The sequence below is a fragment of the Lithobates pipiens genome, unplaced genomic scaffold (assembly GCF_037356315.1).
Source record: "Lithobates pipiens isolate NorthernLeopardFrog02 unplaced genomic scaffold, aLitPip1_a1.2 Scaffold_3, whole genome shotgun sequence".
Taxonomy (NCBI): Eukaryota; Metazoa; Chordata; class Amphibia; order Anura; family Ranidae; genus Lithobates; species Lithobates pipiens.
Window position 1 is genome coordinate 276,803,583 of NW_027507790.1, and position 26,897 is coordinate 276,830,479.

The 26,897-nt window shown below is 44.3% G+C and overlaps 1 protein-coding gene across 1 annotated transcript in view; it reads right to left on the reverse strand.

Moving 5' to 3' along the window:
- LOC143941279 (vomeronasal type-2 receptor 26-like) overlaps positions 1 to 26,897 on the reverse strand; it is an 82,766-nt gene that overhangs the window by 23,324 nt on the left and 32,545 nt on the right. The window contains exon 5 of the mRNA XM_077463316.1: positions 7,037 to 7,255. Coding sequence (XP_077319442.1) covers positions 7,037 to 7,255 — 219 coding nt within the window. The remainder of the gene's footprint in view (positions 1 to 7,036; positions 7,256 to 26,897) is intronic.

Genomic DNA, 26,897 nt, shown 5'->3' on the forward strand with positions numbered 1-26,897 from the left:
CCTCACTACTTCCTTGATGAAAGCACAAGCGGTCTCTGTTGAAGATGGAGTTCCTAACATGGGGACGAAATGGGCCATTTTAATTAGTCTGTCCACAATCACAAAGATTGTGGTGAATCTTTCTGAAGGTGGAAGCTCGACAATTAAATCCATACTGATCATCACACAGGGTCTGGGCAGTGGCCTTAACAGGCTCCAGGCTTTGGTTTTATCAGTCTTGCTTCTGTTGCAGACCCCACAGGTACTGACATAATCCCTACCATTAGATCTTAGATTAGGCCACCAAAAGGTCCACTGTACAAACTCTACAGTCTTGGTTACCCCAAAATGGGGTGGTCATGGAACAGGCTAACGATCTTGGGGCGTAAGCTTGGAGGTACAAATACCTTTTGGTTGTGCAAGAATAGCCCCTCCTGTTCCTGGAAACAGATACCTGGTGGTAGAACATCCCTTGTGAATGCCTGGGTGATTAGATCTGCTTGTAGCAACAGAAAACTGTAGGCTGGCAGGATTGTGTCTGTCTGGTGGTGTCCTTCCTCTTCTGGATACATGCGTGATAACGTGTTCGGCTTGTCATTCTTGGAACGCGGACTGAATGTCTGAAGGTAATGTGGAAGGAGAAATGGGAAAAGAACAGTGCCCACCTGGCTTGGTGTGGCCTCAGTGATTTGGCAGTTCTAAGATATTTGAGATTCTTGTGATTGGTAAAGATCAAAATGGGGTGTACTGCTCCTTCCAGTAGGTAACACCACTCTTCCAGGGCTGTCTTTATGGCTAGTAATTCTCAGTCACCCACTTCATAGTTCTTCTCTGCGGGACTGAGATTCCTTGAAAAGAATGTGATGGAATGCAGGGACTTTGTTCCTCAAAGCTGAGACAGGATGGCACCTACGGCATTCTCTGAAGCATCCACCTCGAGGAAATAAGGTAATGTGGGGTCTGGGTGCTGCAGAATAGGTGCTGAGGTAAACAGAGTCTGTAACTGGTCAAAGGCTGCTTGTGCTGCAGGTGTCCATGAAAAACGGGTGTTTTGTCCTGTAAGCTGGGTGATAGGAGAGATGATGGCAGAGAAGTTTTTAATAAATTTGTGATAGAAATTGGCAAATCCTATGAATCTCTGTGTGCTCTTCCTGTCCATAGGTATGGACCATTCGAGGATAAATTTAACTTTTTGGGGATCCATGGCGATGCCTGTGGTGGAAATAATAAGCCCTAGGAACTGAATTATCTCTTTTTCAAATTCACATTTTTCAGCTTTTGCAAATAGTAATAATCCCTTAGCTGGCCGAGAACCTTTTTCACATGTTCACGATGTGCAGAAAGGGAATCAACAATGGACAATAAACAATCAGCAACAGATCAAGAAAATCTCTATAAATGTAGTTGACAAAATGTTGAAATATTGCAGGGGCATTGCACAAACCGAAGGGCATGACGAGATACTTGTAGTGTCCAAATCTGGTGCGGAAAGCCGCCTTCCATGTGTCCCCTTTGTGGATCCAAATTAACTTATAAGCCCCCCATAAGTCAGGTTTTGTGAATACTGTGGACGTCTTGAAGCATTGGTACAGTTCTGGAACAAGAGGCAAAGGATATCTGTTTTTGATAGTGATCTTATTTAAATCCCTGTAGTCAACACAGGGGCGCAATGTATGGTCCTTTTTTGTCTCTAAAAAACATTCCAGCACCTGCGGGGGACCTGGAAGGCCAGATAAAACCCTTCTCCAAGTTCTCATCAATATACAAATGTAGTACTTTGAGTTCTAGTTCAGAGAGAGAAAAGATGCGCCCAAAAGGGATTTCTGCACCTGGCAACAGTTCAATTGGGCAGTCATATGGGAAGTGAGGTGGTAGGATGTCGGCTTTCTGTTTATACCAAAAATGGCCAGAAAATGAGTATGAGTTGTGACACAGGAGTGTCAGTATGTACCCCAAGAAGGGGTGCAGGTTTTATCGGAATGGGGTGAAGGCAGGACTGCCGGCAGTAGATGGATAAGAAGGCCAGTTCTCCTGATTCCCAGTTTATCTGTGGGTTGTGAGCTTGCAACCAGGGGATGTGCTGGATACCGGGAAACAGAGGGGATGGAATAATGTCCAAGCACAAGTATTCCCGATGACCGATATCCTTTACAGCCAGTAATGGGTAGGTCTCGTGTTTTATAGGCCTAGACCTGAGACGGGATCCATCGGGCAGATGGATGGACAACAGGCGTGTCTTTGCTTGCAAAGGGATTTGATGATGCAGAGCAAAGTCCTTGTCTATAAAGCAACTGCAAGCTCCAGAATCTACTATGGCTGACACTTGGATGTATTTCCCGGGAATCTGAAGTGACAGGGACAAGGTAATATGTGCAGCTCTACTCCCTATGGAACAGCTGGCAAGATAGGTAGAGGGTATGGTCCTGGTTCTGGTATGTCTCCCAGGGCAGTTTTGAAGATAATGACCCGCTACCCTACAGTATAGACACAAATTCTCCTGTCCTCCTCAAAACTTTCTTCAATAGAAAGTGGTGAATGTAAAAGTCCGAGTTGCATGGGATGTTCTTGCCGATTCGTTGGGAGAATGGAGATGCCAGCCTTCTCTGCCCTCTTTTCTCTATACCACCGATCAAGCTGGATGGCAAGATTAACAAGGTTTTCAAGGAAACTGGGGACCCCCACATGAGCAAGCTCAACCTTAAGGTCGTCAGACAGGCCAAGGCGAAACTGATACCATAAGGCTGCATCATTCCAGCCTGTATCAGTGGCCCACAGGTGGAATTCTGCCACATAGTCCTCAACGGGTCGGTGACCCTGGTGTAAGGTTTGACTCTGCAGTGGTTGTCGTAGAGCTTCACCATTGTGTTAAAGAATGAAGAGAGGGAGTCCAAGATTGCGCTGTTTTGTTCCTGAAGCTGATGAGCCCAAGACTGTGAGTCTCTGAGACGTAGGGATATGGCAAACCCCACCTTGGTGGTCTCTAGTGAGAAGGTTCTCAGCTATAGGACAAAGTAGAGCTCGCAAGAGTACTTAAATGCGCAGAATTTGTGCCGGTCGTCAGTGAATTGCACTGGTACAGGGACTCTATGTTCAGGTGGTGGCATCATTTCTAGAGGTAAGAAAAAAATCTATTCAGATGAGGAGCAGCCAGGTGCAATAGCAGGTGCAGGAGTTGCCAATGTAAGACCCATTAGTTGAATGCAATCCTCTAGCTGCTGGTAGTTCTTTTGCAGGGTGCAGACTGCCAGGGCAAGAGACATAAGTTGCGAGCAGAGTGACTCAAGAGGTGAAGCCCCTCTCTCTTTTTTTTTTCACAGTCAAAGAAGTCCCTTTCTCAATCTCCGACATCTGGCTGAGTGGTACTGTCACATACCTGGTGGAGATCGAGCTGGAGAGAGGGCTTCTCTTGCACCTCCTGTCCGACACCCCTGATGGTGATGATAGTGAGTGACAGATACAGAGTGGCACAAGGGCCAATGTAGTGGATGGTGCTGGCCGATCCTTGGCAGGAACCAGATGGCTGAAGAGAGCTGGGCAGACTCTGGGGATCAGAGCTCTGTATCACTGGGTCAGCAGATGGAGGCGTAGCTGGGACGTAAGCCAGGAGGTCATCAACAGCCGGACAGAGCAGGTACTGAGATGAGAGGCAGAGGCAGAGACAGGACACAGGCCGGGTTTGGTACACAGACGGGCAGCAAGGTACAGGAGCATCAGGCAGTAGCAGAGTCAAACACAAGCGGGGATCAGGTAGGCAGGTGGAGGTCATGGAGAAGGTTCAAGTGAAGCCGGGTCAAGACACTAGAAACTGGAACAAATCGGGTAAACAAGCACTAGCTGAAAGACCACTCAGCAAAGTTCATGTGTAAGTGTTCAGTTTAAATAGGCTACTTGGCGCCCATAACGTGTGCGTGCATGCGTGCATTAGTGCGTGCCTGTGTACGCCAGCACATGTGCCAATACAAGTCCTTCTTTACACTGGTGCACCCATGCTTGTGCGCAAGTGCACGTCTGTTAGCTAGACTTCTCTTACAACACTGCAGCTAACTGAATCAACTGCCTGTCACTAGAAGTAATGTAGAAACAGTACACCACCAGGAACTGACCGCAGTGAGATCTAGATAAATTGTATGCAGTGGATATATATATATATATATATATATATATATACTAGACAGACTGTCTATACATACTATATATATATATATATATATATATATATATATATATATATATATATATATATACAGTGGTGTGAAAAAGTGTTTGCCCCCTTCCTCATTTCCTGTTCCTTTGCATGTTTGTCACACTTAAGCGTTTCGGAACATCAAACCAATTTAAACAATAGTCAAGGACAACACAAGTAAACACAAAATGCAATTTGTAAATGAAGGTGTTTATTATTAAAGGTGAAAAAAAATCCAAACCATCGTGGCCCTGTGTGAAAAAGTGATTGCCCCCCTTGTTAAAACATACTATAACTGTGGTTGTCCACACCTGAGTTCAATTTCTCTAGCCACACCCAGGCCTGATTATTGCCACACCTGTTCCCAATCAAGGCATCAGTTAAATAGGAGCTGCTTGACACAGTAAGGTCCACCAGAAGATCCTTAAAAGTTACACATCATGCCGAGACCCAAAGAAATTCAGGAACAATTGAGAAAGAAAGTAATTGAGATCTATCAGTCTGGAAAGGGTTATAAAGCCATTTCCAAAGCTTTGGGAATCCAGCGAACCACAGTGAGAGCCATTATCCACAAATGGTGAAGACATGGAACAGTGGTGAACCTTCCCAGGAGTGGCCGGCCGCCCAAAATTACCCCAAGAGCGCAGCGACGACTCATCCAAGAGGTCACAAAAGACCCCACAACAATGTCCAAGGAACTGCAGGCCTCACTTGCCTCAGTTAAGGTCAGCGTTCATGCCTCCACCATCAGGAAAAGACTGGGCAAAAATGGCCTGCATGGCAGAGTTTCAAGGAGAAAACCACTGCTGAGCAAAAAGAACATCAAAGCTCGTCTCAATTTCTCCACAACACATCTTGATGATCCCCAAGACTTTTGGGACAACATTCTGTGGACTGATGACACAAAAGTGGAACTCTTTGGAAGGTGTGTGTCCAAGTATATCTGGCGTAGAAGGAACACTGCATTTCATAAAAAGAACATTATACCAACAGTAAAATATGGTGGTGGTAGTGTGATGGTCTGGGGCTGTTTTGCTGCTTCAGGACCTGGAAGACTTGCCGTGATAAAAGGAACTATGAATTCTGCTGTCTACCAAGAGATCCTGAAGGAGAATGTTCGACCATCTGTTCGTGTACTCAAGCTGAAACGAACTTGGGTTCTGCAGCAGGACAATGATCCTAAACACACCAGCAAGTCCACCACCGAATGGCTGAAGAAAAACAAAATGAAGACTTTGGAGTGGCCTAGCCAAAGTCCTGACCTGAATCCTATTGAGATGTTGTGGTATGACCTTAAAAAGGCCGTTCATGCTCGAAAGCCCTCTAATGTAACTGAATTAGGACAATTCTGCAAAGATGAGTGGGCCAAAATTCCTCCAGGACGCTGTAAAAGCCTCATTGCACGTTATCGCAAACGCTTGGTTGCAGTTGTTGCTGCTAAGGGTGGCCCAACCAGTTATTAGGTTTAGGGGGCAATCACTTTTTCACACAGGGCCATGATGGTTTGGATTTTTTTTAATCTTTAATAATAAACACCTTCATTTACAAATTGCATTTTGTGTTTACTTGTGTTGTCCTTGACTATTGTTTAAATTGGTTTGATGTTCTGAAACACTTAAGTGTGACAAACATGCAAAGGAACAGGACATGAGGAAGGAGGCAAACACTTTTTCACACCACTGTATATATCCACTGCATACAATTTATCTAGATCTCACTGCGGTCAGTTCCTGGTGGTGTACTGTTTCTACATTACTTCTAGTGACAGGTATATATAATACACTGCAGCTAACTGAATCACCTGCCTACCAGAAGTATAGTAGAACTGCAAAGCTGGGGATAAGCCCCCCGCCTGCAGACCCCCACAACCACCGGTTAAGGGTTGTGGGGATGAGGCCCTTGTCCCCATCAACATGGGGACAAGGTGCTTTGGGGGGCCGCTACCCCAAAGCACCCTCCCCATGTTGAGGGCATGTGGCTTGGTACGGTTCAGGAGGGGGGACGCTCTCTCATCCCCCTCTTTCCTACAGCCTGCCAGGTTGCATGCTTGGATAAGAGTCTGGTATGGATTTTTGGGGGGACACCCACGCCATTTTTGTTTTAAAATTTTGGCATGGGGTCCCCTTAATATCCATACCAGACCTGAAGGGCCTGGTATGGAACTTGGGGGATCCCCACGCATTTTTTATCTAATTTTGGTTCGGGGTTCCCCTTAATATTCATACCAGACCCAAAGGGTAATGGACTGTGGGGGAATCCCATGCCATTTTTTTCAATTACTTTTATATGTGTATTGCCAGGACCGACAATTCATTATAGCCGCGAGTACTTTTAAATGACTTTTTTTCCTTTAGAAATGTAATTTTGCTCTCAGACTGTTCTAAACATGGGAAATATGTGCAACGTTACAGGCATACTATAGAAGTTTTCACTTTTATTGTTTCACTTTAAGCATTATTAAAATCACTGCTCCCGAAAAAAATGATATTTTAAAAACGTTTTTTGCATTGCTACCTGTCCCCTGGGGCAGAACTCAGGTCCCCAAACACTTTTTATGACAATACCATGCATATTAGCCTTTAAAATTAGCACTTTTGATTTCTCCCATAGACTTTAAAAGGGTGTTCCATGGCTTTCGAATTTGCCGCGAACACCCCAAATTGTTCACTATTCGGCAAACAGGCAAACACCCAATGTTCGAGTCGAACTTACATTCGACTCAAACATCGGGCTCATCCCTATCCATGAATTACCCCTTTCACTTACAGGTATATTAACAAGTATATCATAAAATTAAACTAAACAATCTCTATAAATTCTAATTGCAAATCTCAGCAAACAATACAAACAGAAAACAATCAACTAATGTCTTACTTTGCCTCTTTTCCAGAATTTGGGATTACTCAGATTGTTAAGCATTTCAAGCACAACGTCTGGTCTTATAATGGCAATTTCATGATAAGAATAACATGTACTGTTAGCAAAAACCCAGCTTTCTAAAATAAGATTGGTTGGAACTTCTTTTCTCTCATTGAAGTAGATCTTGACACCGGATTGTTCCATGTAATGAACATTTCTTACATATTTGTGCAGCTTTTCATGGAAGACAGAAATACAAAGTTTACCATATCACCATAACACCAATTTAAAGGATAAGTTAACCTTTTATTTAAGTTTAACATATTACAGATGCAACGGCCCCTGCTTCCCCTGACCGCCCATTTTGAAAGCTACCTTTGTTGTAGAACATGTACGAAACTAGGACTTGTAGAACACTCGTGCGGTACCAGTATCTTTCAGCCGGTTTGGCGATACACACGAAACTGGATTCACTTAGGTACTTCAGCCCTACCAGGCTCTTGCTAAGAAGCCAACCCATGCGTGACCTTCTTCTGAAGAGTCCTCCCCTGGATAGCTATGAAGTTGCTGGGCCTCTCCACGATGGAGACGGTACCAGACCACCTCCAAATACCTTCATTGCCTCGGGCTAGCCAGCCCCAGGCCATAGCCTTCCTGGGGCATCTTAAGTACCCTCTCCCAGAAAGCACAGCAAGAGTGACAATCACACCGGGCCGGCTCTGAGATAAAGTAACCTTAAAGTATCCTACCAGACTGTGGTTCCATGCCTGCCAGAAGAGACACTGCCCCCTATGGCCAGGCTGAACACCCTATAGTCCAATCAGACTGATGCTGAGGTCCAAATTTGGAATAATTATACCCAAACCAAACTGCAGTTCAGGTGTAACATAAAATTTCCCAAAAAAATAGCGCGTGCTCTTCAGAAGCCCGCGCTACACATGTTTTGAGTTACAAAGGAAGTCTAGGGCTAGAATTATTGCTCTTGCTCTACCAATCGCGACGATATCTTACATGTGTGGTTTGAACACTGATTTCATATACGGGCACTACTCGTGTATGCGTTTGTTTCTGCATGCGAGCTCGGTGGGTCGGAGCGCGTTTAAAAAAAACATTTTCTATTTTATTTTACCTTTTATTTTTTATTTTTATATTGTTTATTTTTAAAAAAATTGTGTCAGGACCCTTAAAAATGAGATATGGGGTCAAAAAGACCTCAGATCTCATATTTACACATAAAAAAAAAAATGTCATAAAAAAAAAGAAAAAAAAAAGGCCCTTTAAAAGCTATGGGCGGAAGTGACCTTTTGACATTGCTTACACCCTGCAGTGTCATGAAGACGGGTGGGGACCATCTTCCCTTCAGCCACCTTCCCCTCACTGGTCTCCATGCACAGCCACGGAAAGGATCGGATTGTCTCCACCGCTGCCAACAGCTCCGGTAAGTGCCGGAGGGCACCAGATCATGGCTGGAGGTGGGGTCCTCTCCCACCACCAATAAAAGTGATCTTGCGGTGAACCCGACACAGAGACCACTTTTATCTTGTAGCGGACCGCCGGCCAAACACAGCGATACTGGGTTTATGGCAGCTAGCTGCTGCCATAACAGCGATATCCGTCCTCAAAGTGAGGAGATATATAGTCGTGCAGTGGTCCGGAAGTGGTTAAATCCCGCAGGAGGAGACTAATTGTCTCTCCAATTCTAAAATCTGCAGCACACAATATATAAATGAAATAATGGTAAATACTGAATCTCAGATTAATTGCCACTACCAATTTAAGGTTTGGAGGAGTGATACTGTTGCTTTTACAAGCTTGATTATAATTTTATTTAATAGTCTAAAATATTCCTAAATCATATATATATATATATATATATATATATATATATATATATATATATAGATAGATAGATAGATAGATAGATAGATAGATATAGATTCTATCTATCTATCTACCTATCTATCTATCTATATATATATATATATATATATATATATATATATATTATCGATTAATCAACTAATTTTGATTAATTATAACGCACATACAGATCCAACTACTTTTATCTGATCTCCTTGCATTGCAACTCAGCATTAGTCAGTGGTAAATGTGGTATACACTATATACAATCACCCGACACTAGTTCGTTTCCACAATCCATGACTTAACTTCACAGGTTGCACAAATAAGTTTTCAATTCAAACTGTAGCACTGATGTAAGTAATTTTTGTTTTCCACAGTAGCGTTACAATCCCTCCACCTCCGCTCTAACTAATCACTCTCACCTTATGGCATGGACCCCTGTCATGGTCATGCAAGTTGGTATCAAAAGGGTTAACACGGACCATATACTTCTCTCACGTCTCCTTAGATCTTAGCAAGGATGCCAGGTCATGGGTAGAAAGAAAAGATCTAAGTGCTCACCGCCTAAGTATAAAATTAAATTTTTGTGTACAAACTACTCACATAAAGATGATAAAAACACAACATGTGGCGTGGCTTGGCCTGACTGGAAAATGGACGCTTAGTTCCATAGCTCCTGCCGACTCACGATCAGCTATCAGCCTAACGGAGATATTAGCCACCCGAAGCGCATTTTCTCATGGGGACTGCTTCGTGGAACTCGTCGGCATCACGTTCCCGTTCTCCCAGAAAGAATTCAGGGAACCTCGGCAACACAATCCCTGACTTGTTCCGCGCTAATAGAGGGAACATGGTGACCGCAGCTAACAGACATCCACAAGATCAGACGTCTGCCCCAAGGGGCCCACAATCATCTTCACCACCTTCCTCAGCATTAACTGTGGAGGACGACGGTACACAACAAGCTCCTCCATCCTCTCAGCCGCAATTAAGCATGCATGATCTGAAGACAATTGCCGCAGATATTAAGGACACGCTTTCAGCGGCCATTTCGGAGCTACGCTTGGACATCCGCTCCCTGACTGACAGGGTGGGAGTAATGGAAGATGTCGTAGCTAAACAGGACTCGCAGCTCCGAAAAACAACCCATCATGTTGATACTCACACCTTGCAATTGAGGGCAATACAAATTCATTTGGAGGACCTCGATAATAGAGGAAGACGTCATAATCTCCGAGTCAGAGGCCTTTCAGAAACCGTTGATGGAGATCAGATCATACCCTCAGTGACTGAAATCTTCAATACCCTATTGAACAGGCCTCCTCGGACCCCCATACCCATGGACCGGATCCACCGAGCCTTGAAACCAAGAGGCAGAGACTCGGATCCCCCACGAGACATTGTTTGCTGTCTCCCGGATTTTAAATTGAAGGAAGAAATCCTCAAGCAAGCCAGGGGGACACCACAGATCACTCATGCGGGCTCAACAATCCAAATCTACCAGGATCATTCCAGTATTACCTTGCAACATCGGAGAGACCTGAAACCCTTACTGGAGGTACTCCGTAATAATGGCATCACCTACAAGTGGAAATTTCCGTTCTGCCTTTCGGCAACGGCTACGGGTCGCACTGCGCTCCTAAAGGTGCCTGAAGACTTACCTCAGTTCTGCCGCATCCTCAATATTCCACTCGTGGAGGTGCCCAACTGGTTCGCTGATTTCCGCCGCTCGGCGGTGAAGAAGGACACACATCCAGTGTACCCCATGGAAGCCCAAGAAAGTGGCCTATGCCGGCTCAGATCGCCTTCTGATTCAGACGCCCGCGACACACGCGGGGGATCCCGCCGCAGCCATAGCCCATACTATACCCAGAACTCCCGGAGGGCCAGAAGGGACCGTTGAACGAGTCTCCGAATATTTCTTCCCTGACTCCAAGCAGCTTCATTCTCCTTAGATGAATCTCATCTAACATCCGGGTCTCCTTCTTCATTTTCTAGTTTATCTTTTATTGTTTTCCCTTAAGCCTGACTGAGATTCCTGACACACAGGCTCAAGTTTTTCTTTAAACTTTTTGTTCGTTCACACTGTATTGTTACCTACGGTAATGTTCTGCACTTCATATAGAATACAGGTTGCAAGGCAGGCTGGGGCGCTATTTATAGCACTTTTACCCTGTATAACCCGTGTGTTACTGTTACTGTTCTCGATTCGATAGGATTTGATATCTTGCTTATTTTTCCTGAGACTCCGCTACTAACATCCTTTACTACAATCCCCAAAATCCTTTGCGGCTGCACTTCCGCCTCCTGCAGGATGTTGTCTCCGGACATTACATAGTGACTATCTGAGGTACCCCAGAAACACAATAGCCATTAGGCTTTCCCCCTGGTACATATTCATGGTCAAGGTCCCGATATTCCGCTGTAGTGCTGCACTAAAGTATTAAGGTTCCGACCGATCGATATTTGAACACTTCGCTACGCCACTACACTCACCTTACCATGGATTGGTCTCACCCCTGATTGGATGCTCCGGAAAGCTGATGTTACAATGGATCCAGCCGTTACGATTGGTGCAGTTTCTATAGCCCTACAGGTACTCCACTTCTACTGTTGCACCAACTGCCCTTACCTTCCATTGCGAAACATCTTTTATCCTTTGCACCAGGAACATTTGATCTGAGCCTCTTTCCTGCCTAGCAACAGTCCAAATGCTGTTTGCTGACATTCTGATAGTTGAACATAAAAACATTCTCCTCCATTGTTCTGTTCTTGGGTTGGGGGAGAGAGTTTCCTTTTCAGATTGTTAGGTCTTGTTGCTGCTCCTTTACAGCCTCTGACACATATATCTGGTGTTCATAATGCATTTGCCTGGTTCTCTACTTGTAAGGTATCCATGGTACTCATGACACTTCCAATCGAATATTTAACCAAGTCTTTCTCGCTAGTTCACAATGCTTACTTCGTTTGCAAAGTTAACTTGTTGATCAGTTAGTCGCTTATCGGCTCCACATTCTTACTGAAATGTCTCTAAAGAATTGTACCCCGGATGAGTCGTCCGGATCCCCGATTTTGGGGGTTCGCGGGACTCATCTGGAGATTGGTTCACCTCTCCCCATGTGTTATTTGTTCAATATCTGCATAATGTTATCAGTTTACGCAGTACTATTGTATACAACTGTGATCTGTCATAGCGTCCCTCCCCCCCTGCACTCCTATGTTCTCAGATTGCTTACAAGATGCTATTACCCCTGCTTACACTCCCCTATGCTACACATCTCCCCCCTCACGCACTCTGATGTCGTGAGTCGGCTTGTTAGCAGCATCATATATTCCTTGTTTTCCATCATAGTTAGGTACCAACCCCCATACGGCGGCAGTGATTGGTAAGCCTGTCCGGTATAGGATAGGCTTGCAGTCCTTGCGCTATACTTATACCGATTCCCCTCTTATTGAGACAGCGGGACTCCACCCTCTCACTGTCTCTTCGGTTTTCTAGTAGTTCACTCTACACATAACCCCCCTCCCTATCCCTAGAAGCATTAGACAAGTGCCTCTATTACTATACATAAACTTACTCCCAAGTGATCACAATGTCCGCTTCACCATCACTGCAACCCCTAGTTCCCCCCCAACGAACGCTTAAGTTATGCTCTATCAATATACAAGGTCTTAACACACCTGAGAAACGAAAGCATCTGCTATCCTCCCTACAGCATTGCAAATACGATATTGCTCTTATTCAAGAAACACATTTTAGAGCTGACTCCATCCCGAAATTATATAACAAACATTTTCCTACGGTCCACCATGCACCTAATAGAGAAGCTAAATCCAAAGGTGTCTCTATACTAATTTCGAGACACTGTCCCATCCAAATTCTCGATGTCCAATCAGATACGCAGGGGAGATTTCTATTTCTAAAAGGCTTATTGCACAATAGGCATATCACAATTGCCAACATCTATGCACCCAACACGCACCAGGTCACTTTCTTTCGAAACACTCTACAAAACCTCACCGCGTTTCAATCCGGTACTCTAATAGTGGGTGGAGACTTTAATGTCACCCTCAATCCCTCCCTTGACACCTCTAATGGAACTTCCACTTTGACATACAGGGCCCTTCGCGCAATAAAAACTCAGTTCCAAGACCTATTATTACATGACTCGTGGCGCACACTTCACCCCACCGAAAAAGACTTTACCTTTTTTTCCTCACCCCACAATAAATATTCCAGACTTGACTATCTTTTTCTGTCCCAAAACGACCTTTCTTTACTACTCAAAGCGACTATAGAACCACAGCTCCTATCAGATCATAACCCGATCTCCATAACCATATCAATCCCAGATTCGGTTGCTCATCCCCACATTTGGCGTCTAGACAATTCCCTCCTTACTGACCTTGATAATGTCCAAAAAATATCCCAAAGTCTTTCTAATTACTTCTCGGAAAACTCTTCAGTGGATTCCCCTCCCATTATGCTTTGGGCAGCACATAAATGTGTTATTCGGGGAGACTTTATTTCCCTGGCCTCCGCTCGACACAGACTTATACGGAAACGCATAACGGACTTAAACAATAAGATATACACTCTGGAAAAAGCTCATAAATCCTCCCTAGCTGCAGACGTTTTGGCAGATCTGACAAATGCTCGAGAAGAACTTTTGGGTGAGTTGCACAAACGAGTGAAACGTAATTTCGCCCTCTCCCAGAAGTTCTTCTATGAATATAGCAACAAATCCGGGAAATTGCTAGCCAGAGCCCTTCAGGTTAAAAAAGCGTCCCATACTATTCATACCATTAAAACCGCTTCAGGCGAAACTGTGTCTAAAACGGAAGACATTATGAACAAATTTGTTCAATACTTTTCTGATCTATATAATCTCCCCTCTGACCCCCACCAACCCAAGCTGATTGATCGGAAAGCTGCTATTCAGTCTTTCCTTAGTGAATACTCCCCCGACCCCCTTACTAGTGAAGATATCACTGGTCTTGATGCACCACTATCAGTGGAAGAAACCCTAAACGCCTTGAAACAGATGAAGCCCGGGAAAAGCCCAGGCCCTGATGGCCTCACAGTAAGCTACTACAAGTCTTTCCCAGAAATTTTACTTCCACACTTGGTTAATGCCTTCAACGACGTCACGTCCTCCCCTGGAGCCCCAAGAGACATCCTAGAAGCCCATATTACTCTCATCCCTAAACCCGAAAAAGATCCTACACTGATCACCAACTATCGTCCCATTTCACTTCTCAATGTGGATGTGAAAATATTTGCCAAAACTCTAGCGAACCGAATCTCGCCCCTCCTTCCACGTTTGGTTGACCTGGACCAAGTAGGCTTTGTCCCTGGTAGGGAAGCAAGGGATAATACTATCAAAGCTCTTAATATACACCACTGGCTGACTACCACATCTACCCCTGGCTTCTTTTTATCCCTCGACGCGGAGAAGGCGTTCGACCGTGTGGCATGGGATTATATGGAGCCGGCGCTCCAGATGATGGGATTGCCTCATCGCCTGCTACAAATGATCATGGTTCTATACTCATCCCCTTCAGCCAGACTTAGAATAAATGGTCGCCTGTCGAACGCCTTCTCCGTCGCCAATGGTACTTGTCAGGGTTGTCCCCTTTCTCCATTGCTCTTCATTCTTACCATGGAACCCTTCCTCCAAAAGCTTAGGGATAACCCAGACATTAAAGGCCTCTCAATTAATCGCAAAACATATAAGATAGCAGCTTATGCTGACGACATTCTACTTTTCCTATCAGATCCCATTATTACTATCCCCGACCTTCTCAAAGACTTTACCCTCTTCCAAGACCTATCTAATTTGAAAATTAACTTCTCCAAATCTAAAGCACTCAATATTTCCCTTGCACCTTCCATAGTCAATCAATGCAAACAAAATTTTCCCTTTGGCTGGGAATCAGAAGCCATTAAATATTTGGGCATACACATTCCTGTCAACCTTAAAGATTTATACACAAAAAACTTACAGCCAATTCTCCGCACTATTCAAACTGACTTACACAAATGGCAAACTGGTCCCTTTTCATGGTTTGGCAGACTGGCTATCTTGAAAATGAATATACTCCCTCGGATCCTTTACTTGCTTCAAACGATCCCTATATCTCTCCCACAGTCCTTCTTTGGTACCTACAAGAACCTATGCAGACACTTTATATGGCTGTCTAAAGCACCTAGACTTAGCTGGGAAAAGTTATCGCTACCTAAAAACATTGGAGGTCTAGGGGTGCCTGATATCTATAGATATCAGTTGGCGTGTCACTTGAACAGGATAGTCGACTGGCACTCCCAGGCGCTACATAAGGACTGGATCCGACTGGAGCAGGCATTTACTCGGCTCCCTCTTGCCCACCTGCCATGGATACCTAAGTCACTCATCCCGAAAGATTCATTAACTAATCCGTTCATATATGCCACTGTAAATAGATTTAGAGAAGCTTGCAAATTTCTACAATTGACACCTACCCCGGGCCCACTAACTCCTCTGGATCACAATCCAGAATTTCCAGCGGGTATATCCCGACGTCTACCACATACAGACTCCTCTACACTCAAACCAACCGCACACAGTTTCTTCCAGAATGGGGAACTCCTCTCACACTCCCTTATGTCTTCAAAATTCTCGGAATACCACATCCCCTTCTTCAAATATCTACAAATTCGGCACTTTCTCCGAGACCCAAATAATAGCGGGCATTGGCACAGAAACCTCACACCCTTCGAAACCTTATGCAACAGTCAAGAACCCCAAAGACATGTTATATCAATGGTTTACTCACTTCTTTTTTCCTCACATGTTATTAAACAGGACGCATTAGTAAAACGTTGGGAATCCGACCTCAAGATAGACCTTACCACTGCCGACTGGGAAAATATTTTTCACAACATCCACAAAGCCTCGGTTAATGCCACAATCCAAGAAAGCAGATTTAAAATATTCTCACGCTGGTACAGAAACCCAGATAAAATTCATAAATTTCATCACTCCACTCCCCCCAACTGCTGGAGATGCAACGGACCCGTTGGGACACTTCTCCACATTTGGTGGGAATGCCCACACATTCATACATTTTGGACTGAAATCCATAAACTAATTTCTCAAATCACAACATACACCCCAGACTTCTCTCCTGCCCAATTCTTACTACATCACACTCATACCCCCAAACGAGCGTACACTAAATCCCTTTATATACACCTCATCAATGCAGCCAATCAATGTATTCCTGTACACTGGAGAAGCACAACACCTCCTTCTATAGCTGAATGGATGAAACGAGTAGACACTATAGCCGAAATAGAAGAACTTATACACCAGGCGCATGACAAGCCGACCGCTTATGGTTCAACATGGGCGTGTTGGACACATTTCCGTAACTCCACATTACCCAACAACCCTGGGAACTTGGGGTTGGTCAACTCGCTGAACATTCCACCACCACCACCCCAATAGGTTAATTATTTTTCGGTGTTCACTAACAGTATTGCGGATGACGCCCTTCTGACACAGCTTATACTGCCTCCTTATACCCATCCTTGTTTGTTTCTCACTGCACACTCTCCGGTCACAGTCAGATCCCTATAGGGGTGACCGGAGACAGGTATATATTCAACCAGGCTTTCCCACAATCACCAATTCTCCTTTCCCTACCCTTCCCACTTCCTGTACCATTACTTTGGCTCCTATATCTCTTAATATGACATGTCTCTTTGACCACATCGTATATGTTCACTATTTTCACTGTTTATTTTTCCCTATATTGAGGCATCAGTATTTTACTCAATGTTTATCTTGTTCAGATCCACTTCTGATAACTGTCATTATTCTGTTTTTGGAACTGTGGCTCATGTATGCATTACCCTGTATTTTGTGATAACTCAATAAAATATAAAAAAAAAACACAACATGTAAAGCTAACAATCATGTTAAGCAGAAGGAGGCACTTGGGGAAGGGGGAAGGAGTCCAGTGATGTCATGTGCGTGACATCACCGGATCTCTGACGGAGATCCCCGAAGACCCGGAAGCCAGCAGAGAGGTGAGTATCGATCAAAAGAATTTTGATTGATTAAAAAAATTAATCGATTAATCAAGGAATTAATCTTTAATTTCCACAGCCCTAATATATATATATATATATATATATATATATATATATATATATATATATATATATATATATATATTAGAGCTGTAGAAATTAAAGATGAATTCCTTGATTAATCAATACATTTTTTTGATCAATCAAAATTGTTTTGATCGATACTCACCTCTCTGCCAGCTTCCGGGGATATATATATATATATATGGATATATATATATATATATATATATATATATATATATATATATATATATATATATATATATATATATATACACACCTACACTTGAATTCCTTGTTAGGATTTTTATTTTGCATAAAACTGTTGAACAAACTCAGTCTCCAAGCTGGGAATAGAGGGTATCAGGATAGGATTTAGCTAAGGTGCTTGGAACTGGTGACTTCAATAAAAGTCTATCTCTATGTACATAATCCAGGGAACAGCCGCTCACAACTGGACTCTTTAACTGTTGGATAAATCCTTAAGTTTGGGTTTAGCAGCCAACAGGTAATTCTAGCATTCAAAGTCTCTCACACAGACTTTGTTGGAAACTTGGTGACAACTGGAAGGCTTGAAGTAGAAACTTTCTTACTGTACCAGAATCTTTCAGCCGGTCTGGCGATACCGTAAGAAATGTGGATTCAATCAATGTCCATGGCAGCTCAGCTTCCAGGCTCTTACCGAGCCGCCAGCCTTGTGCATGGCTCTCTTACCGAAGAGTCCTCCCCTGGTCGCATGTAGAGTTGCTGGGCCTCTCCAAAACCCAAGACGGCACCAGAACACCTTAGAATCCTCCTTCCAGTTACTGTGCCTTGAACTAGCCAGTTCTGAGGCTCGTAAATGGATTGATCTGCACCCCAGGCCATAAAGGCCCCTGGGGGCTGGTCAGGAGGACCAGGACCACGGAGTCAGCAACAACTTCTGGACCGGAAGCCCGAACCATGTGTCTTCAGCACCTTAAGTACCCCTTCTCGGATTATGTAGTGAGACAAATATTCCCACTGATTGGTTCTGAGATAGAGATTGATACCCAATGTGTCCAACCAGACTGCATTCTATAGCCTCCCACAGGTGTACAATCCCACCTATAACCAGGCAGCACTTCTATACAGCCCAGCCAAACTGATGCCAAAGTACAATTTAGCACAATTAGTCCCAAAACTCATTAAGTTTTGGGCAAAAACTAAATTTAAACATATAGCGCATACTCGTTAGGAGTATGTGTATATATATATATATATATATATATATATATATATATATATATATATATATATATAAAACAAAAATAAGGTATATCCTCAAACAATTCTCAAAATATTCAGTTAGAACTCGACTAATAATTATTAATCATTAATAATCACTAATGAAGAGTAGGGATGAGCTTTGAGTTTGAGTCAAACTCATGTTCGACTCGAACATTGCATGTTCGCCTGTTCAGCGAACAGTGAACAATTTGAGCTGTTCGCGGCAAATTCGAAAAGCCGGAACACCCTGTACAAGTCTATGGGAGAAATCTAAAGTGCTAATTTTAAAGGCTAATATGCAAGTTACTGTCCTAAAAAGTGTTTGGGGACCCGGGTCCTGCCCCAGGGGACATGTATCAATGCAAAAAAAAGTTTTAAAAACTGACATTTTTTCAGGAGCAGTGATTTTTAATAATGATTAAAGCGAAACAATAAAAGTGTAATATTCCTTTAAATTTTGTACCCTCGGGTTGTCTGCTGTATGCTAGTCCGACGGACAAAAACCGACGCTAGGGCAGATATTGGCTACTGACTATGAACTTCCTTATTCTAGTCCAGTCAAACGTCATCACGTTCATATCCGTCGGACTTTGGTGTCATTGTGTGTGGCCAAGTCCGTTCATTCGGAAAGTCCATCAGAAGTCATAGCTAGGGATGAGCTTGGTGTTCGAGTCAAACGTATGTTCGACTTGAACATCGACTGTTCACACATTCGGCGAATACCGAAAGTTATGGTCCATTCGCACCAAATTCGTGTGGCGCTCACGGCCCACAATGCACTGTGCCATCTCAATGCATTGCTGGCTCATGATTGGCCAAGCATGCACTGTGACCCCGCATGCTTGGCTAATCACAGTGCCGGCAGCGGCACTGAGGGCAGGATGCCTGTGGCCAATTATAGCTCAGGCTGTGTAGTACACGCCCCACACTATATAAGGCCGCCAGCGCGGCGGCCTTGTTTAGTGTTCCGGCATCTGTTAGTGGGTGCAGGAGTTATGTGTGAGTTGTGTGCCTTCAGCGCAGTATACACCTGTATCTACATATATTGCTCTTCTCTAATTGAGCCATCAGCCATCTGCAGGAGTTAGTGGGTGTTGTCTGTGTGCCTTCAGAGCAGTATACACCTGTATCTACCCTTTATTGCTGTTGTCTAATTGAGCCATCTGCCATCTGCAGGAGTTAGTGGGTGTTGTCTGTGTTCTGTGCCTCCAGCACAGTATACACCGGTATCTACCCTTTAATTGCTGGTGTTCTATATTAAAGGCATCTGCAGGAGTTAGTGGGAGTTGTGTGCCTCCAGCACAGAACAATATACACCTGTATCTGCCCTTTATTGCTGATGTTCTATAATAAAGCCATCTGCAGGAGTTAGTGGGTGTTGTGTGCCTCCAGCACAGCACAATATACACCTGCATCTGCCCTTTATTGCTGGTATTCTATAATAAAGGCATCTGCAGGAGTTAGTGGGTGTTTTGTGCCTCCAGCACAATATACACTACCCAATTTCTGGTTTTCCCATCTCCCTGCAGGCCATTACCATGTCTGGAAGGCCAACAAGGAGAGGCAGACAAGCACAAGCCAATAAATGAGGGCACGCAGGCTCTGTGTCTAGAGACAACAGTGCTGGTCGTGGACGAAGAGCATTGTCATCAGCATGTGGCCATGGAACACGCTTGTCCTTATTTTCGGCAGCTGGACATGTTGAGCCGCATCATGCTGAAGACTTGGTAGAGTGGATGGATGACCAAGCCCTCTTCATCCTCATCATCCTCTCTCACCCAGGCTCAGGGTACTAGCAAAGCAGCTGCCAACGCATCCTCTTCCCTCGTCTCAATGTCATCATCAGTGACTCCTTCCCTAGACCCACCACGGCCTCCTGAGGAGTCCCCTCAACTGTTTGAGCACAGTGTTGGGAACATGCTCTAGGAGAATGCCCAGTGTTTTGTAGGCTCTGATGATGATACTCAGCTAGAGGAAGGCAGTAGCGTGAGTGCAGAGAGAGGGGATGCTTAAGAAGGACAGCAATCTAGCAGTCATGTTCCACAAGCTGCAGCATACTGCTCCAGCGTTGAAGAGGTAGGGGATGACAAGGGCACTGACTCCACGTGGGTGCCTGGTAGGAGAGAGGAGGAGGAGGAGGAGGCTCATCTCCAACGAGGCAAGATGCCCTCCGGGGGCCAGCTTAGGGGCAGCACACTGACTGAATCACACCGCAGAGCTCCGCCTGTGCAGGGCACTGCCTCTGCGCGTTATTCTAAAAGTTCTTTGGTGTGGGCTTTTTTGAGACGAGTGCATCAGATCGCACCGCTGCTATTTGCAACATATGTCTCAAGCATATCTCGCATGGCAAAAACATCAGCCGCTTGGGCACCACATGCTTGACCAGACATATGCTGACCTGCCATGCAGCTCATTGACAAGCTTACCTCAAAGACCCACACCAAAGAACAAAGCGGACCTCTCCCTGCTCCTCATCAGCTGGGATCTCCAACCCCACTAGACCTTCAGTCCTCTCTGAAACCTGTACTGAGAGGAATGAAGGTGTATAATTAGGTGTGCCACAGCCAAGTACTTGTGGGCACTCTGCTAGCAGTACACCCACATCCGATTGTAGCAGGCAAATTTTCCTGCCCCAGCTGCTGGACCGTAGAAAGAAGTTCACTCCCAGCCATCCACATGCCCAGTGGTTGAATGCTAGCTTAGCTAAATTGCTAGCACTTCAACTGCTACTTTTTCAGTTGGTAGACTCTGTCCCCTTCCATGAGTTTGTGCAATGTGCGGTTCCTCAGTGGCAGGTCCCCAAATGCCACTTTTTGTCACGGAAGGTGATTCCGGCTCTCTACCGGCATGTGGAAGGCAATGTCCTTCCTCTCTGGACAGGGCGATCAGCGGTAAGGTGCATATTACCGCTGACTCATGGTCCAGCAGGTATGGACAGGGACGTTACCTGTCTTTCACGGCCCATTGGGTCACTGTTCTGGCAGCTGGGAAGAATGCAGGACAAGGTGTAGTAGTGTTGGAGGTTGTTCCGCCACCACGCCTCCAAAATGCTACTACTGGTTGTGACACACCTCTCTCCTCTTCTTCTTCCTCCATGGCCTCTTCCAGTGCTCTGTCCTCGGGAACCAGCGGTGCTCCATAGGCGTTCAAGGGGCTACGCATGTACGCAGGCAAAACTATGCCATGCCGTGCTTGCACTGGTTTGTTTGGGGGACAGGAGCCACACTGGGGCAGATATTTTGTCAGCTCTGTAGGGGCAGGCCAAGAGGTGGTTGACGCCACGCCAGCTTAAGCCAGGATTGGTGGTTTGCGACAATGGCACCAACCTCCTCTCCGTCCTCCGACAGGGACAACTGACCCTTGTGCCCTGTGTGGCTCACATCCTTAACCTGGTGGTGCAGCGGTTCTTGGGCAGGTACCCGGGCTTACAGGATGTCCTGAAGCAGGCCAGGAAAGTCTGTGTGCATTTCCATAGATCATTTAATGCCTGTGCTCGACTGGCTGAGCTCCAAAAGGAGTTGAACCTGCCCAAGAACCGCCTTATATGTGACATGCCCACCAGGTGGAACTCAATGTTGGCCATGCTGCAGCGGCTGCACATGCAGCAGATGGCCATAAATGAGTACCTGTGCGACTACGGCACCAGGACAGGGTCAGAGGAGCTTGGTTTTTTTCTCACCATGCCAGTGGGGCATGATCAGGGATGCATGCACTGTCCTGTCACCATTTGAGGAGGCCATAAGGATGGTGAGCAGTGACAGTGCATGCATCAGTGACACTGTACCTCTTGTTCACCTGTTGGAGCATATGCTGCGTGGAATAATGGACAGGGCACTTGAGAACATTTTTGGTTCTGGGTGATGCCACCAGCCCAATTTTTCAGCCCCTGTTTAACAGGGGCGTGTAATTTCAATTTTTGACGCAATGATTTGCAGCAGGGCTCATTCCTGCTCTACAAATAGAGTATATAGTTAGTCAGGTTGAAAAAAGACACAAGTCCATCCAGTTCAACCACACACAAAAAAATAATAATAATAATAATATCATACAATCCCATATACCCAATTCTATACCCATAGTTGATCCAGAGGAAGGCAAAAACCCCCAGCAGAGCATTATCCAATTTGCTAAAGCAGGGGAAAAAATACCTTCCTGATCCCCCGAGAGGCAATCTGATTTTCCCCGGATCAACTGTACCTATAAATGTTAGTACCCAGTTATATTATGTACACTTAGGAAATAATCCAGGCCCTTCTTAAAGCAATCCACTGAACTGGCCAGAACCACCTCTGCAGGGAGTCTATTCCACATTTTCACAGCTCTTACTGACATCTCTTTTCCTCTAGACGTAACGAGTGCCCCCCTTGTCCTCTTTGTTGACTCTAAAGTGAATAACTCGACACCAAGTTCACTATATGGACCCCTTATATATTTGTATATGTTGATCATATCCCCCCTTAATCTCCTCTTGTCAAGAGTGAATAAATTCAGTTCCTCTAATCTTTCCTCATAGTGGAGTTCCTCCATGCCTCTTATCAGTTTGGTTGCCCTTCTCTGCACTTTCTCCAGTTCCCTGATATCCTTTTCGAGAACTGGTGCCCAAAACTGAACTGCATATTCCAGATGAGGTCTTACTAATGATTTGAACAGGGGCAAAATTATATCTCTCTCTCTCTGGAGTCCATACCTCTCTTAATACAGGAAAGGACTTTGCTCGCTTTGGAAACCGCAGCTTGGCATTGCATGCTATTATTGAGCTTATGATCTACCAAAACCCCCAGATCCTTCTCCACTATAAATTCCCCCAGTTGTACTCCCCCTAGCATGTATGATGCATGCATATTCTTAGCCCCCAAGTGCATAACTTTACATTTCTCAACATTAAACATCATCTGCCACATAGTCGCCCAATTAGACAGAGCATTGAGGTCAGCTTGTAAATTGGAGACATCCTGTAAGGACGTTATTCCACTGCATAGCTTGGTGTCATCTGCAAAGACGGAAATGCTACTTTTGATCCTACACCCAATATCATTTATAAAGATATTAAAAAGTAAGGGTCCCAGCACTGAACATTGGGGTAAACCACTGATAACCTTATATATGGGAGAGGATGCAGTGTCGTGGCACCAGCACCAGTGCCTAAGGCCCAATTTTTCAGCCCCTGTTTAACAGGGGTGTGTAATTATAATTCTTAATGCAATGCTTTGCAGCAGGGCTCATTCCTGCACTACAAATAGAGTATATGGGAGAGGTTGCAGTGTGTAGGCCCAATTTTTCAGCCCCTGTTTAACAGGGGCATGTAATATAATTTTTGTATCTGGGAGAGGTTGCAGTGTTGTTGCACCAGCAAGCAGTGCCTAAGGCCCAATTTTTCAACCCCTGTTTAACAGGGGCATGTAATTACAATTCTTGATATAATATTTCACAGCAGGGCCCATTCCTGCGCTCACTGAGAGTAACTGTGAGGACATACAGTGTTGTGGCACCAGCACCACTACCACCACCACAACCACCAAAGGCCCTATTTTTCTACCACTGTTCAACAATGGCATGTAATTACAATTCTTGATATAATTGTTCACAGCAGGGCTCTCCAGCGCCTACCAAGAGTCACTTTGAGAGCTTACAGTGTTGTGGCAAAACCAACACCTTAGGCGCAAATTTCTGCAGAGCATATAGGGCAGGCCCCTGCTTTCAAACATCCAACTTACAAACATCTCCTACTAGCAAACGGAAGGAGACAACAGGAAGTGAGATGAAAAAAGACATATGGCCAAAAAAATTATACAGGGGTGATATCCCTTCCCTATGTTTTCCAAAAAGCTTAAAAATATATTTTTTGACTGGAGTTACACTTGTACCAGTTCAAAATTACAAACAGATTCTACTTAACACAACAAACCTACACAGTCCCTGTCTTGTTTGCACTGCCTGTACACTCCTGTTCTGAGTATATAGGGCCTGGGGGCCCCATGCCTTTCCTTTTTTTAATATGGGTACGGGGTTCCCCTTAATATCCGTACAAGACCCAAAGGGGCTGGTAATGGGCAGGGGGGCTACCTATGCCATTTTTCTCAATGATTTTCATCCATATTGCCGGAACCAGATATTACATTAAAATACTTTTTTTCCCGTTAAATGTAATTTTGTGCAGGGACTGTTCTAAACACGGGAAACACGTGGCACTTCACAGGCATACTATAGACAACCCCCAGGCACGATATTTAAAGGAATTTTTCACTTTTTTTTCACTTTAATCATCATTAAAATCAGTGCTCCCGAAAAAACTGCCATTTTTAAAAACATTTTAGGCATTGACCCATGTCCCCTGGGGCAGGAGCTGGGTCCCCAAACCCTTTTTAGGACAATATATTGCATATTAGCCATTAAAATTAGCACTTTTTATTTCAAACGTTCGAGTCCCATAGACTTCAATAGGGTTCCAAAGTTCGCACGAATTTTAGGTCCGTTCAAAAGTTCTGGTGCGAACTGAACCGGGGGGTGTTCGGCTCATCCCTAGTCATAGCTAAAAAGCATTTTAGCTATGACTAAGCAACAATGATGTTGTGAATCAACCATCATAGTACCATCAATTTCTTGGATGCGACTATTTATAGGAAAGATGATTTTTTAGCCACAAAAGTTTATTTTATAACTACAGATAGAAATAGCTATCTATCAATTAGAAGTGGCCATCATCCTATGTGGATGCACAACATTCCACAAGGTCAACTAATGTGCATCAGAAGGAACTGCACTTTTGACAGCGAGTTTCTAGAACAATCAGATACCATAAAAAGGAAATTTATACAGAAGGGATATTCAGAGGTACAGACAGATCAAGAGATCCAGAGGACATTGGCCATCCCAAGGAACCAATGCTTGGAGAATAGGACCCATATTAATAAAGATGATAATAAGCAGTGGCCTTTCATCTCAGATTTTAATTGCCAGTATAAGGAAATTAAGAGCATATTCTACAGACCTTGGCATATTCTTAGGATAAGGTATTAAAATCTGTAACCCCCAAAAACCTCCCTTTATTCATAGGATGGCTCCTAATTTTGGTAACAATGTAGTTAAAAAAAAATCTAGATCCTCCATGCAAACTATCTTTCTGTCAGGGTCAAAAAGGGTTTTGTAGTCTGCAGGAAATGTAGAGCATGTCATTTTGCAAAAAAAATGTAAAGAAAGATCCACATTTTATTCAAACCCTACAGGTAGAGAGTATGAAATCACTGACCTCATAACGTGTAAAACTACTCATGTCATACATGCACTAGTCTGCCCATGCAGACTGATGTATATTGGACATAAAAAAAGAACTCTGAAAATAATCAATATATTAAAAATATAAATATAAATATCGTATTGTCTCAGAACACTACAGGTATTATCATGCAAAATACCCCTTTTCTCTCCAATTGTGGGCTGTGGATAGGATCCTCCCTGCATGGAGAGGCTCTAATACAGTTAGAGACCTCTCCAGGAGGCAAACAAAGGGGATTCATTTCTTACAGATAATGAGCCCTGGAGGGTTAAACATGGAACTGTATATTAACTGCTTCCTTAGTGATTATTGATTAATACTTATCAGTCGGGTTCTAACTGAAAATTTTTGAGAATTTTTTGAGGATATACCTTATTTTAGTTATTATTCTTTATTTTTGGAGATGAGATATTATCACTATTATTATTATACACGATTTATATAGAACCAACAGTTTACGCAGCGTTTTGCAATGTAGAAGGGGGACAGCACCATTACAGTAAAGTTCAATACAGAAGGGACAGGAGGGCCATGCTCATAGAGCTTATATTCTAAAGGGAGGGGTTACAGAAGGATGTCGATGCAGAGAATGATTTGATGGGGGTGGCTCAGTGACAGTTGTTAGGTGGGTGTGGGATAGGCTTCCCTGAATATGTGAGTTTTAGGGGATCTCCTAAAGGTGGACAGGTTAGGGGCTGATGGGATATACCCTGGAGTTCCAGAGGATGGGAGAGGCTCTGGAGAAGTCCTGAAGGCGAGCATGAGAGGAGGTAACAAGGGAGCTAGGAGGTCCTGGGAGGAGTGGAGGGGGTGATTTTGGAGATATCTGCAGATGAGGTTGGTGATGGAACTGGGGGCAATGTTGACAATGGCCTTGTATGTTGTGGTTAGCATTTTTAATTTTATACGGAGGAATAGGGGAAGCCAGTGAAAGGATTGGCAGAGGGGGACAGCAGTCACAGATTGATTAGTGAGGTGTACTAGTCTAGCAGCAAAATTCATAATAGACTGAAGGGGGGTAGCCTGCATAAGAGTAGGCCATTAAGGAGAGAGTTGCAGTAGTCAAGGTGGGAAATAATCAAGGAGTGAATAAGTTGCTCTGTGGTGTCATTAGTCAGGAAGGATCGAATTCTGGAGATGTTGCGGAAGTTAGGGGCAGCAGGATTTAGCCAGTGATTGGATGTGGGGGCTGAAGGAGAGGTCAGAGTCAAGCATTACACCCAGAACCATGGCATGTGTGGAGGGACCAATGGTTGTGCTGTTGATCTTAATAGTAAAGTCATGGGGGGGGGAGTTGGGAAGGAGGAAATATTACAAGCTCAGTATTAGAAAGATTGAGTTTGAGAAAGTGG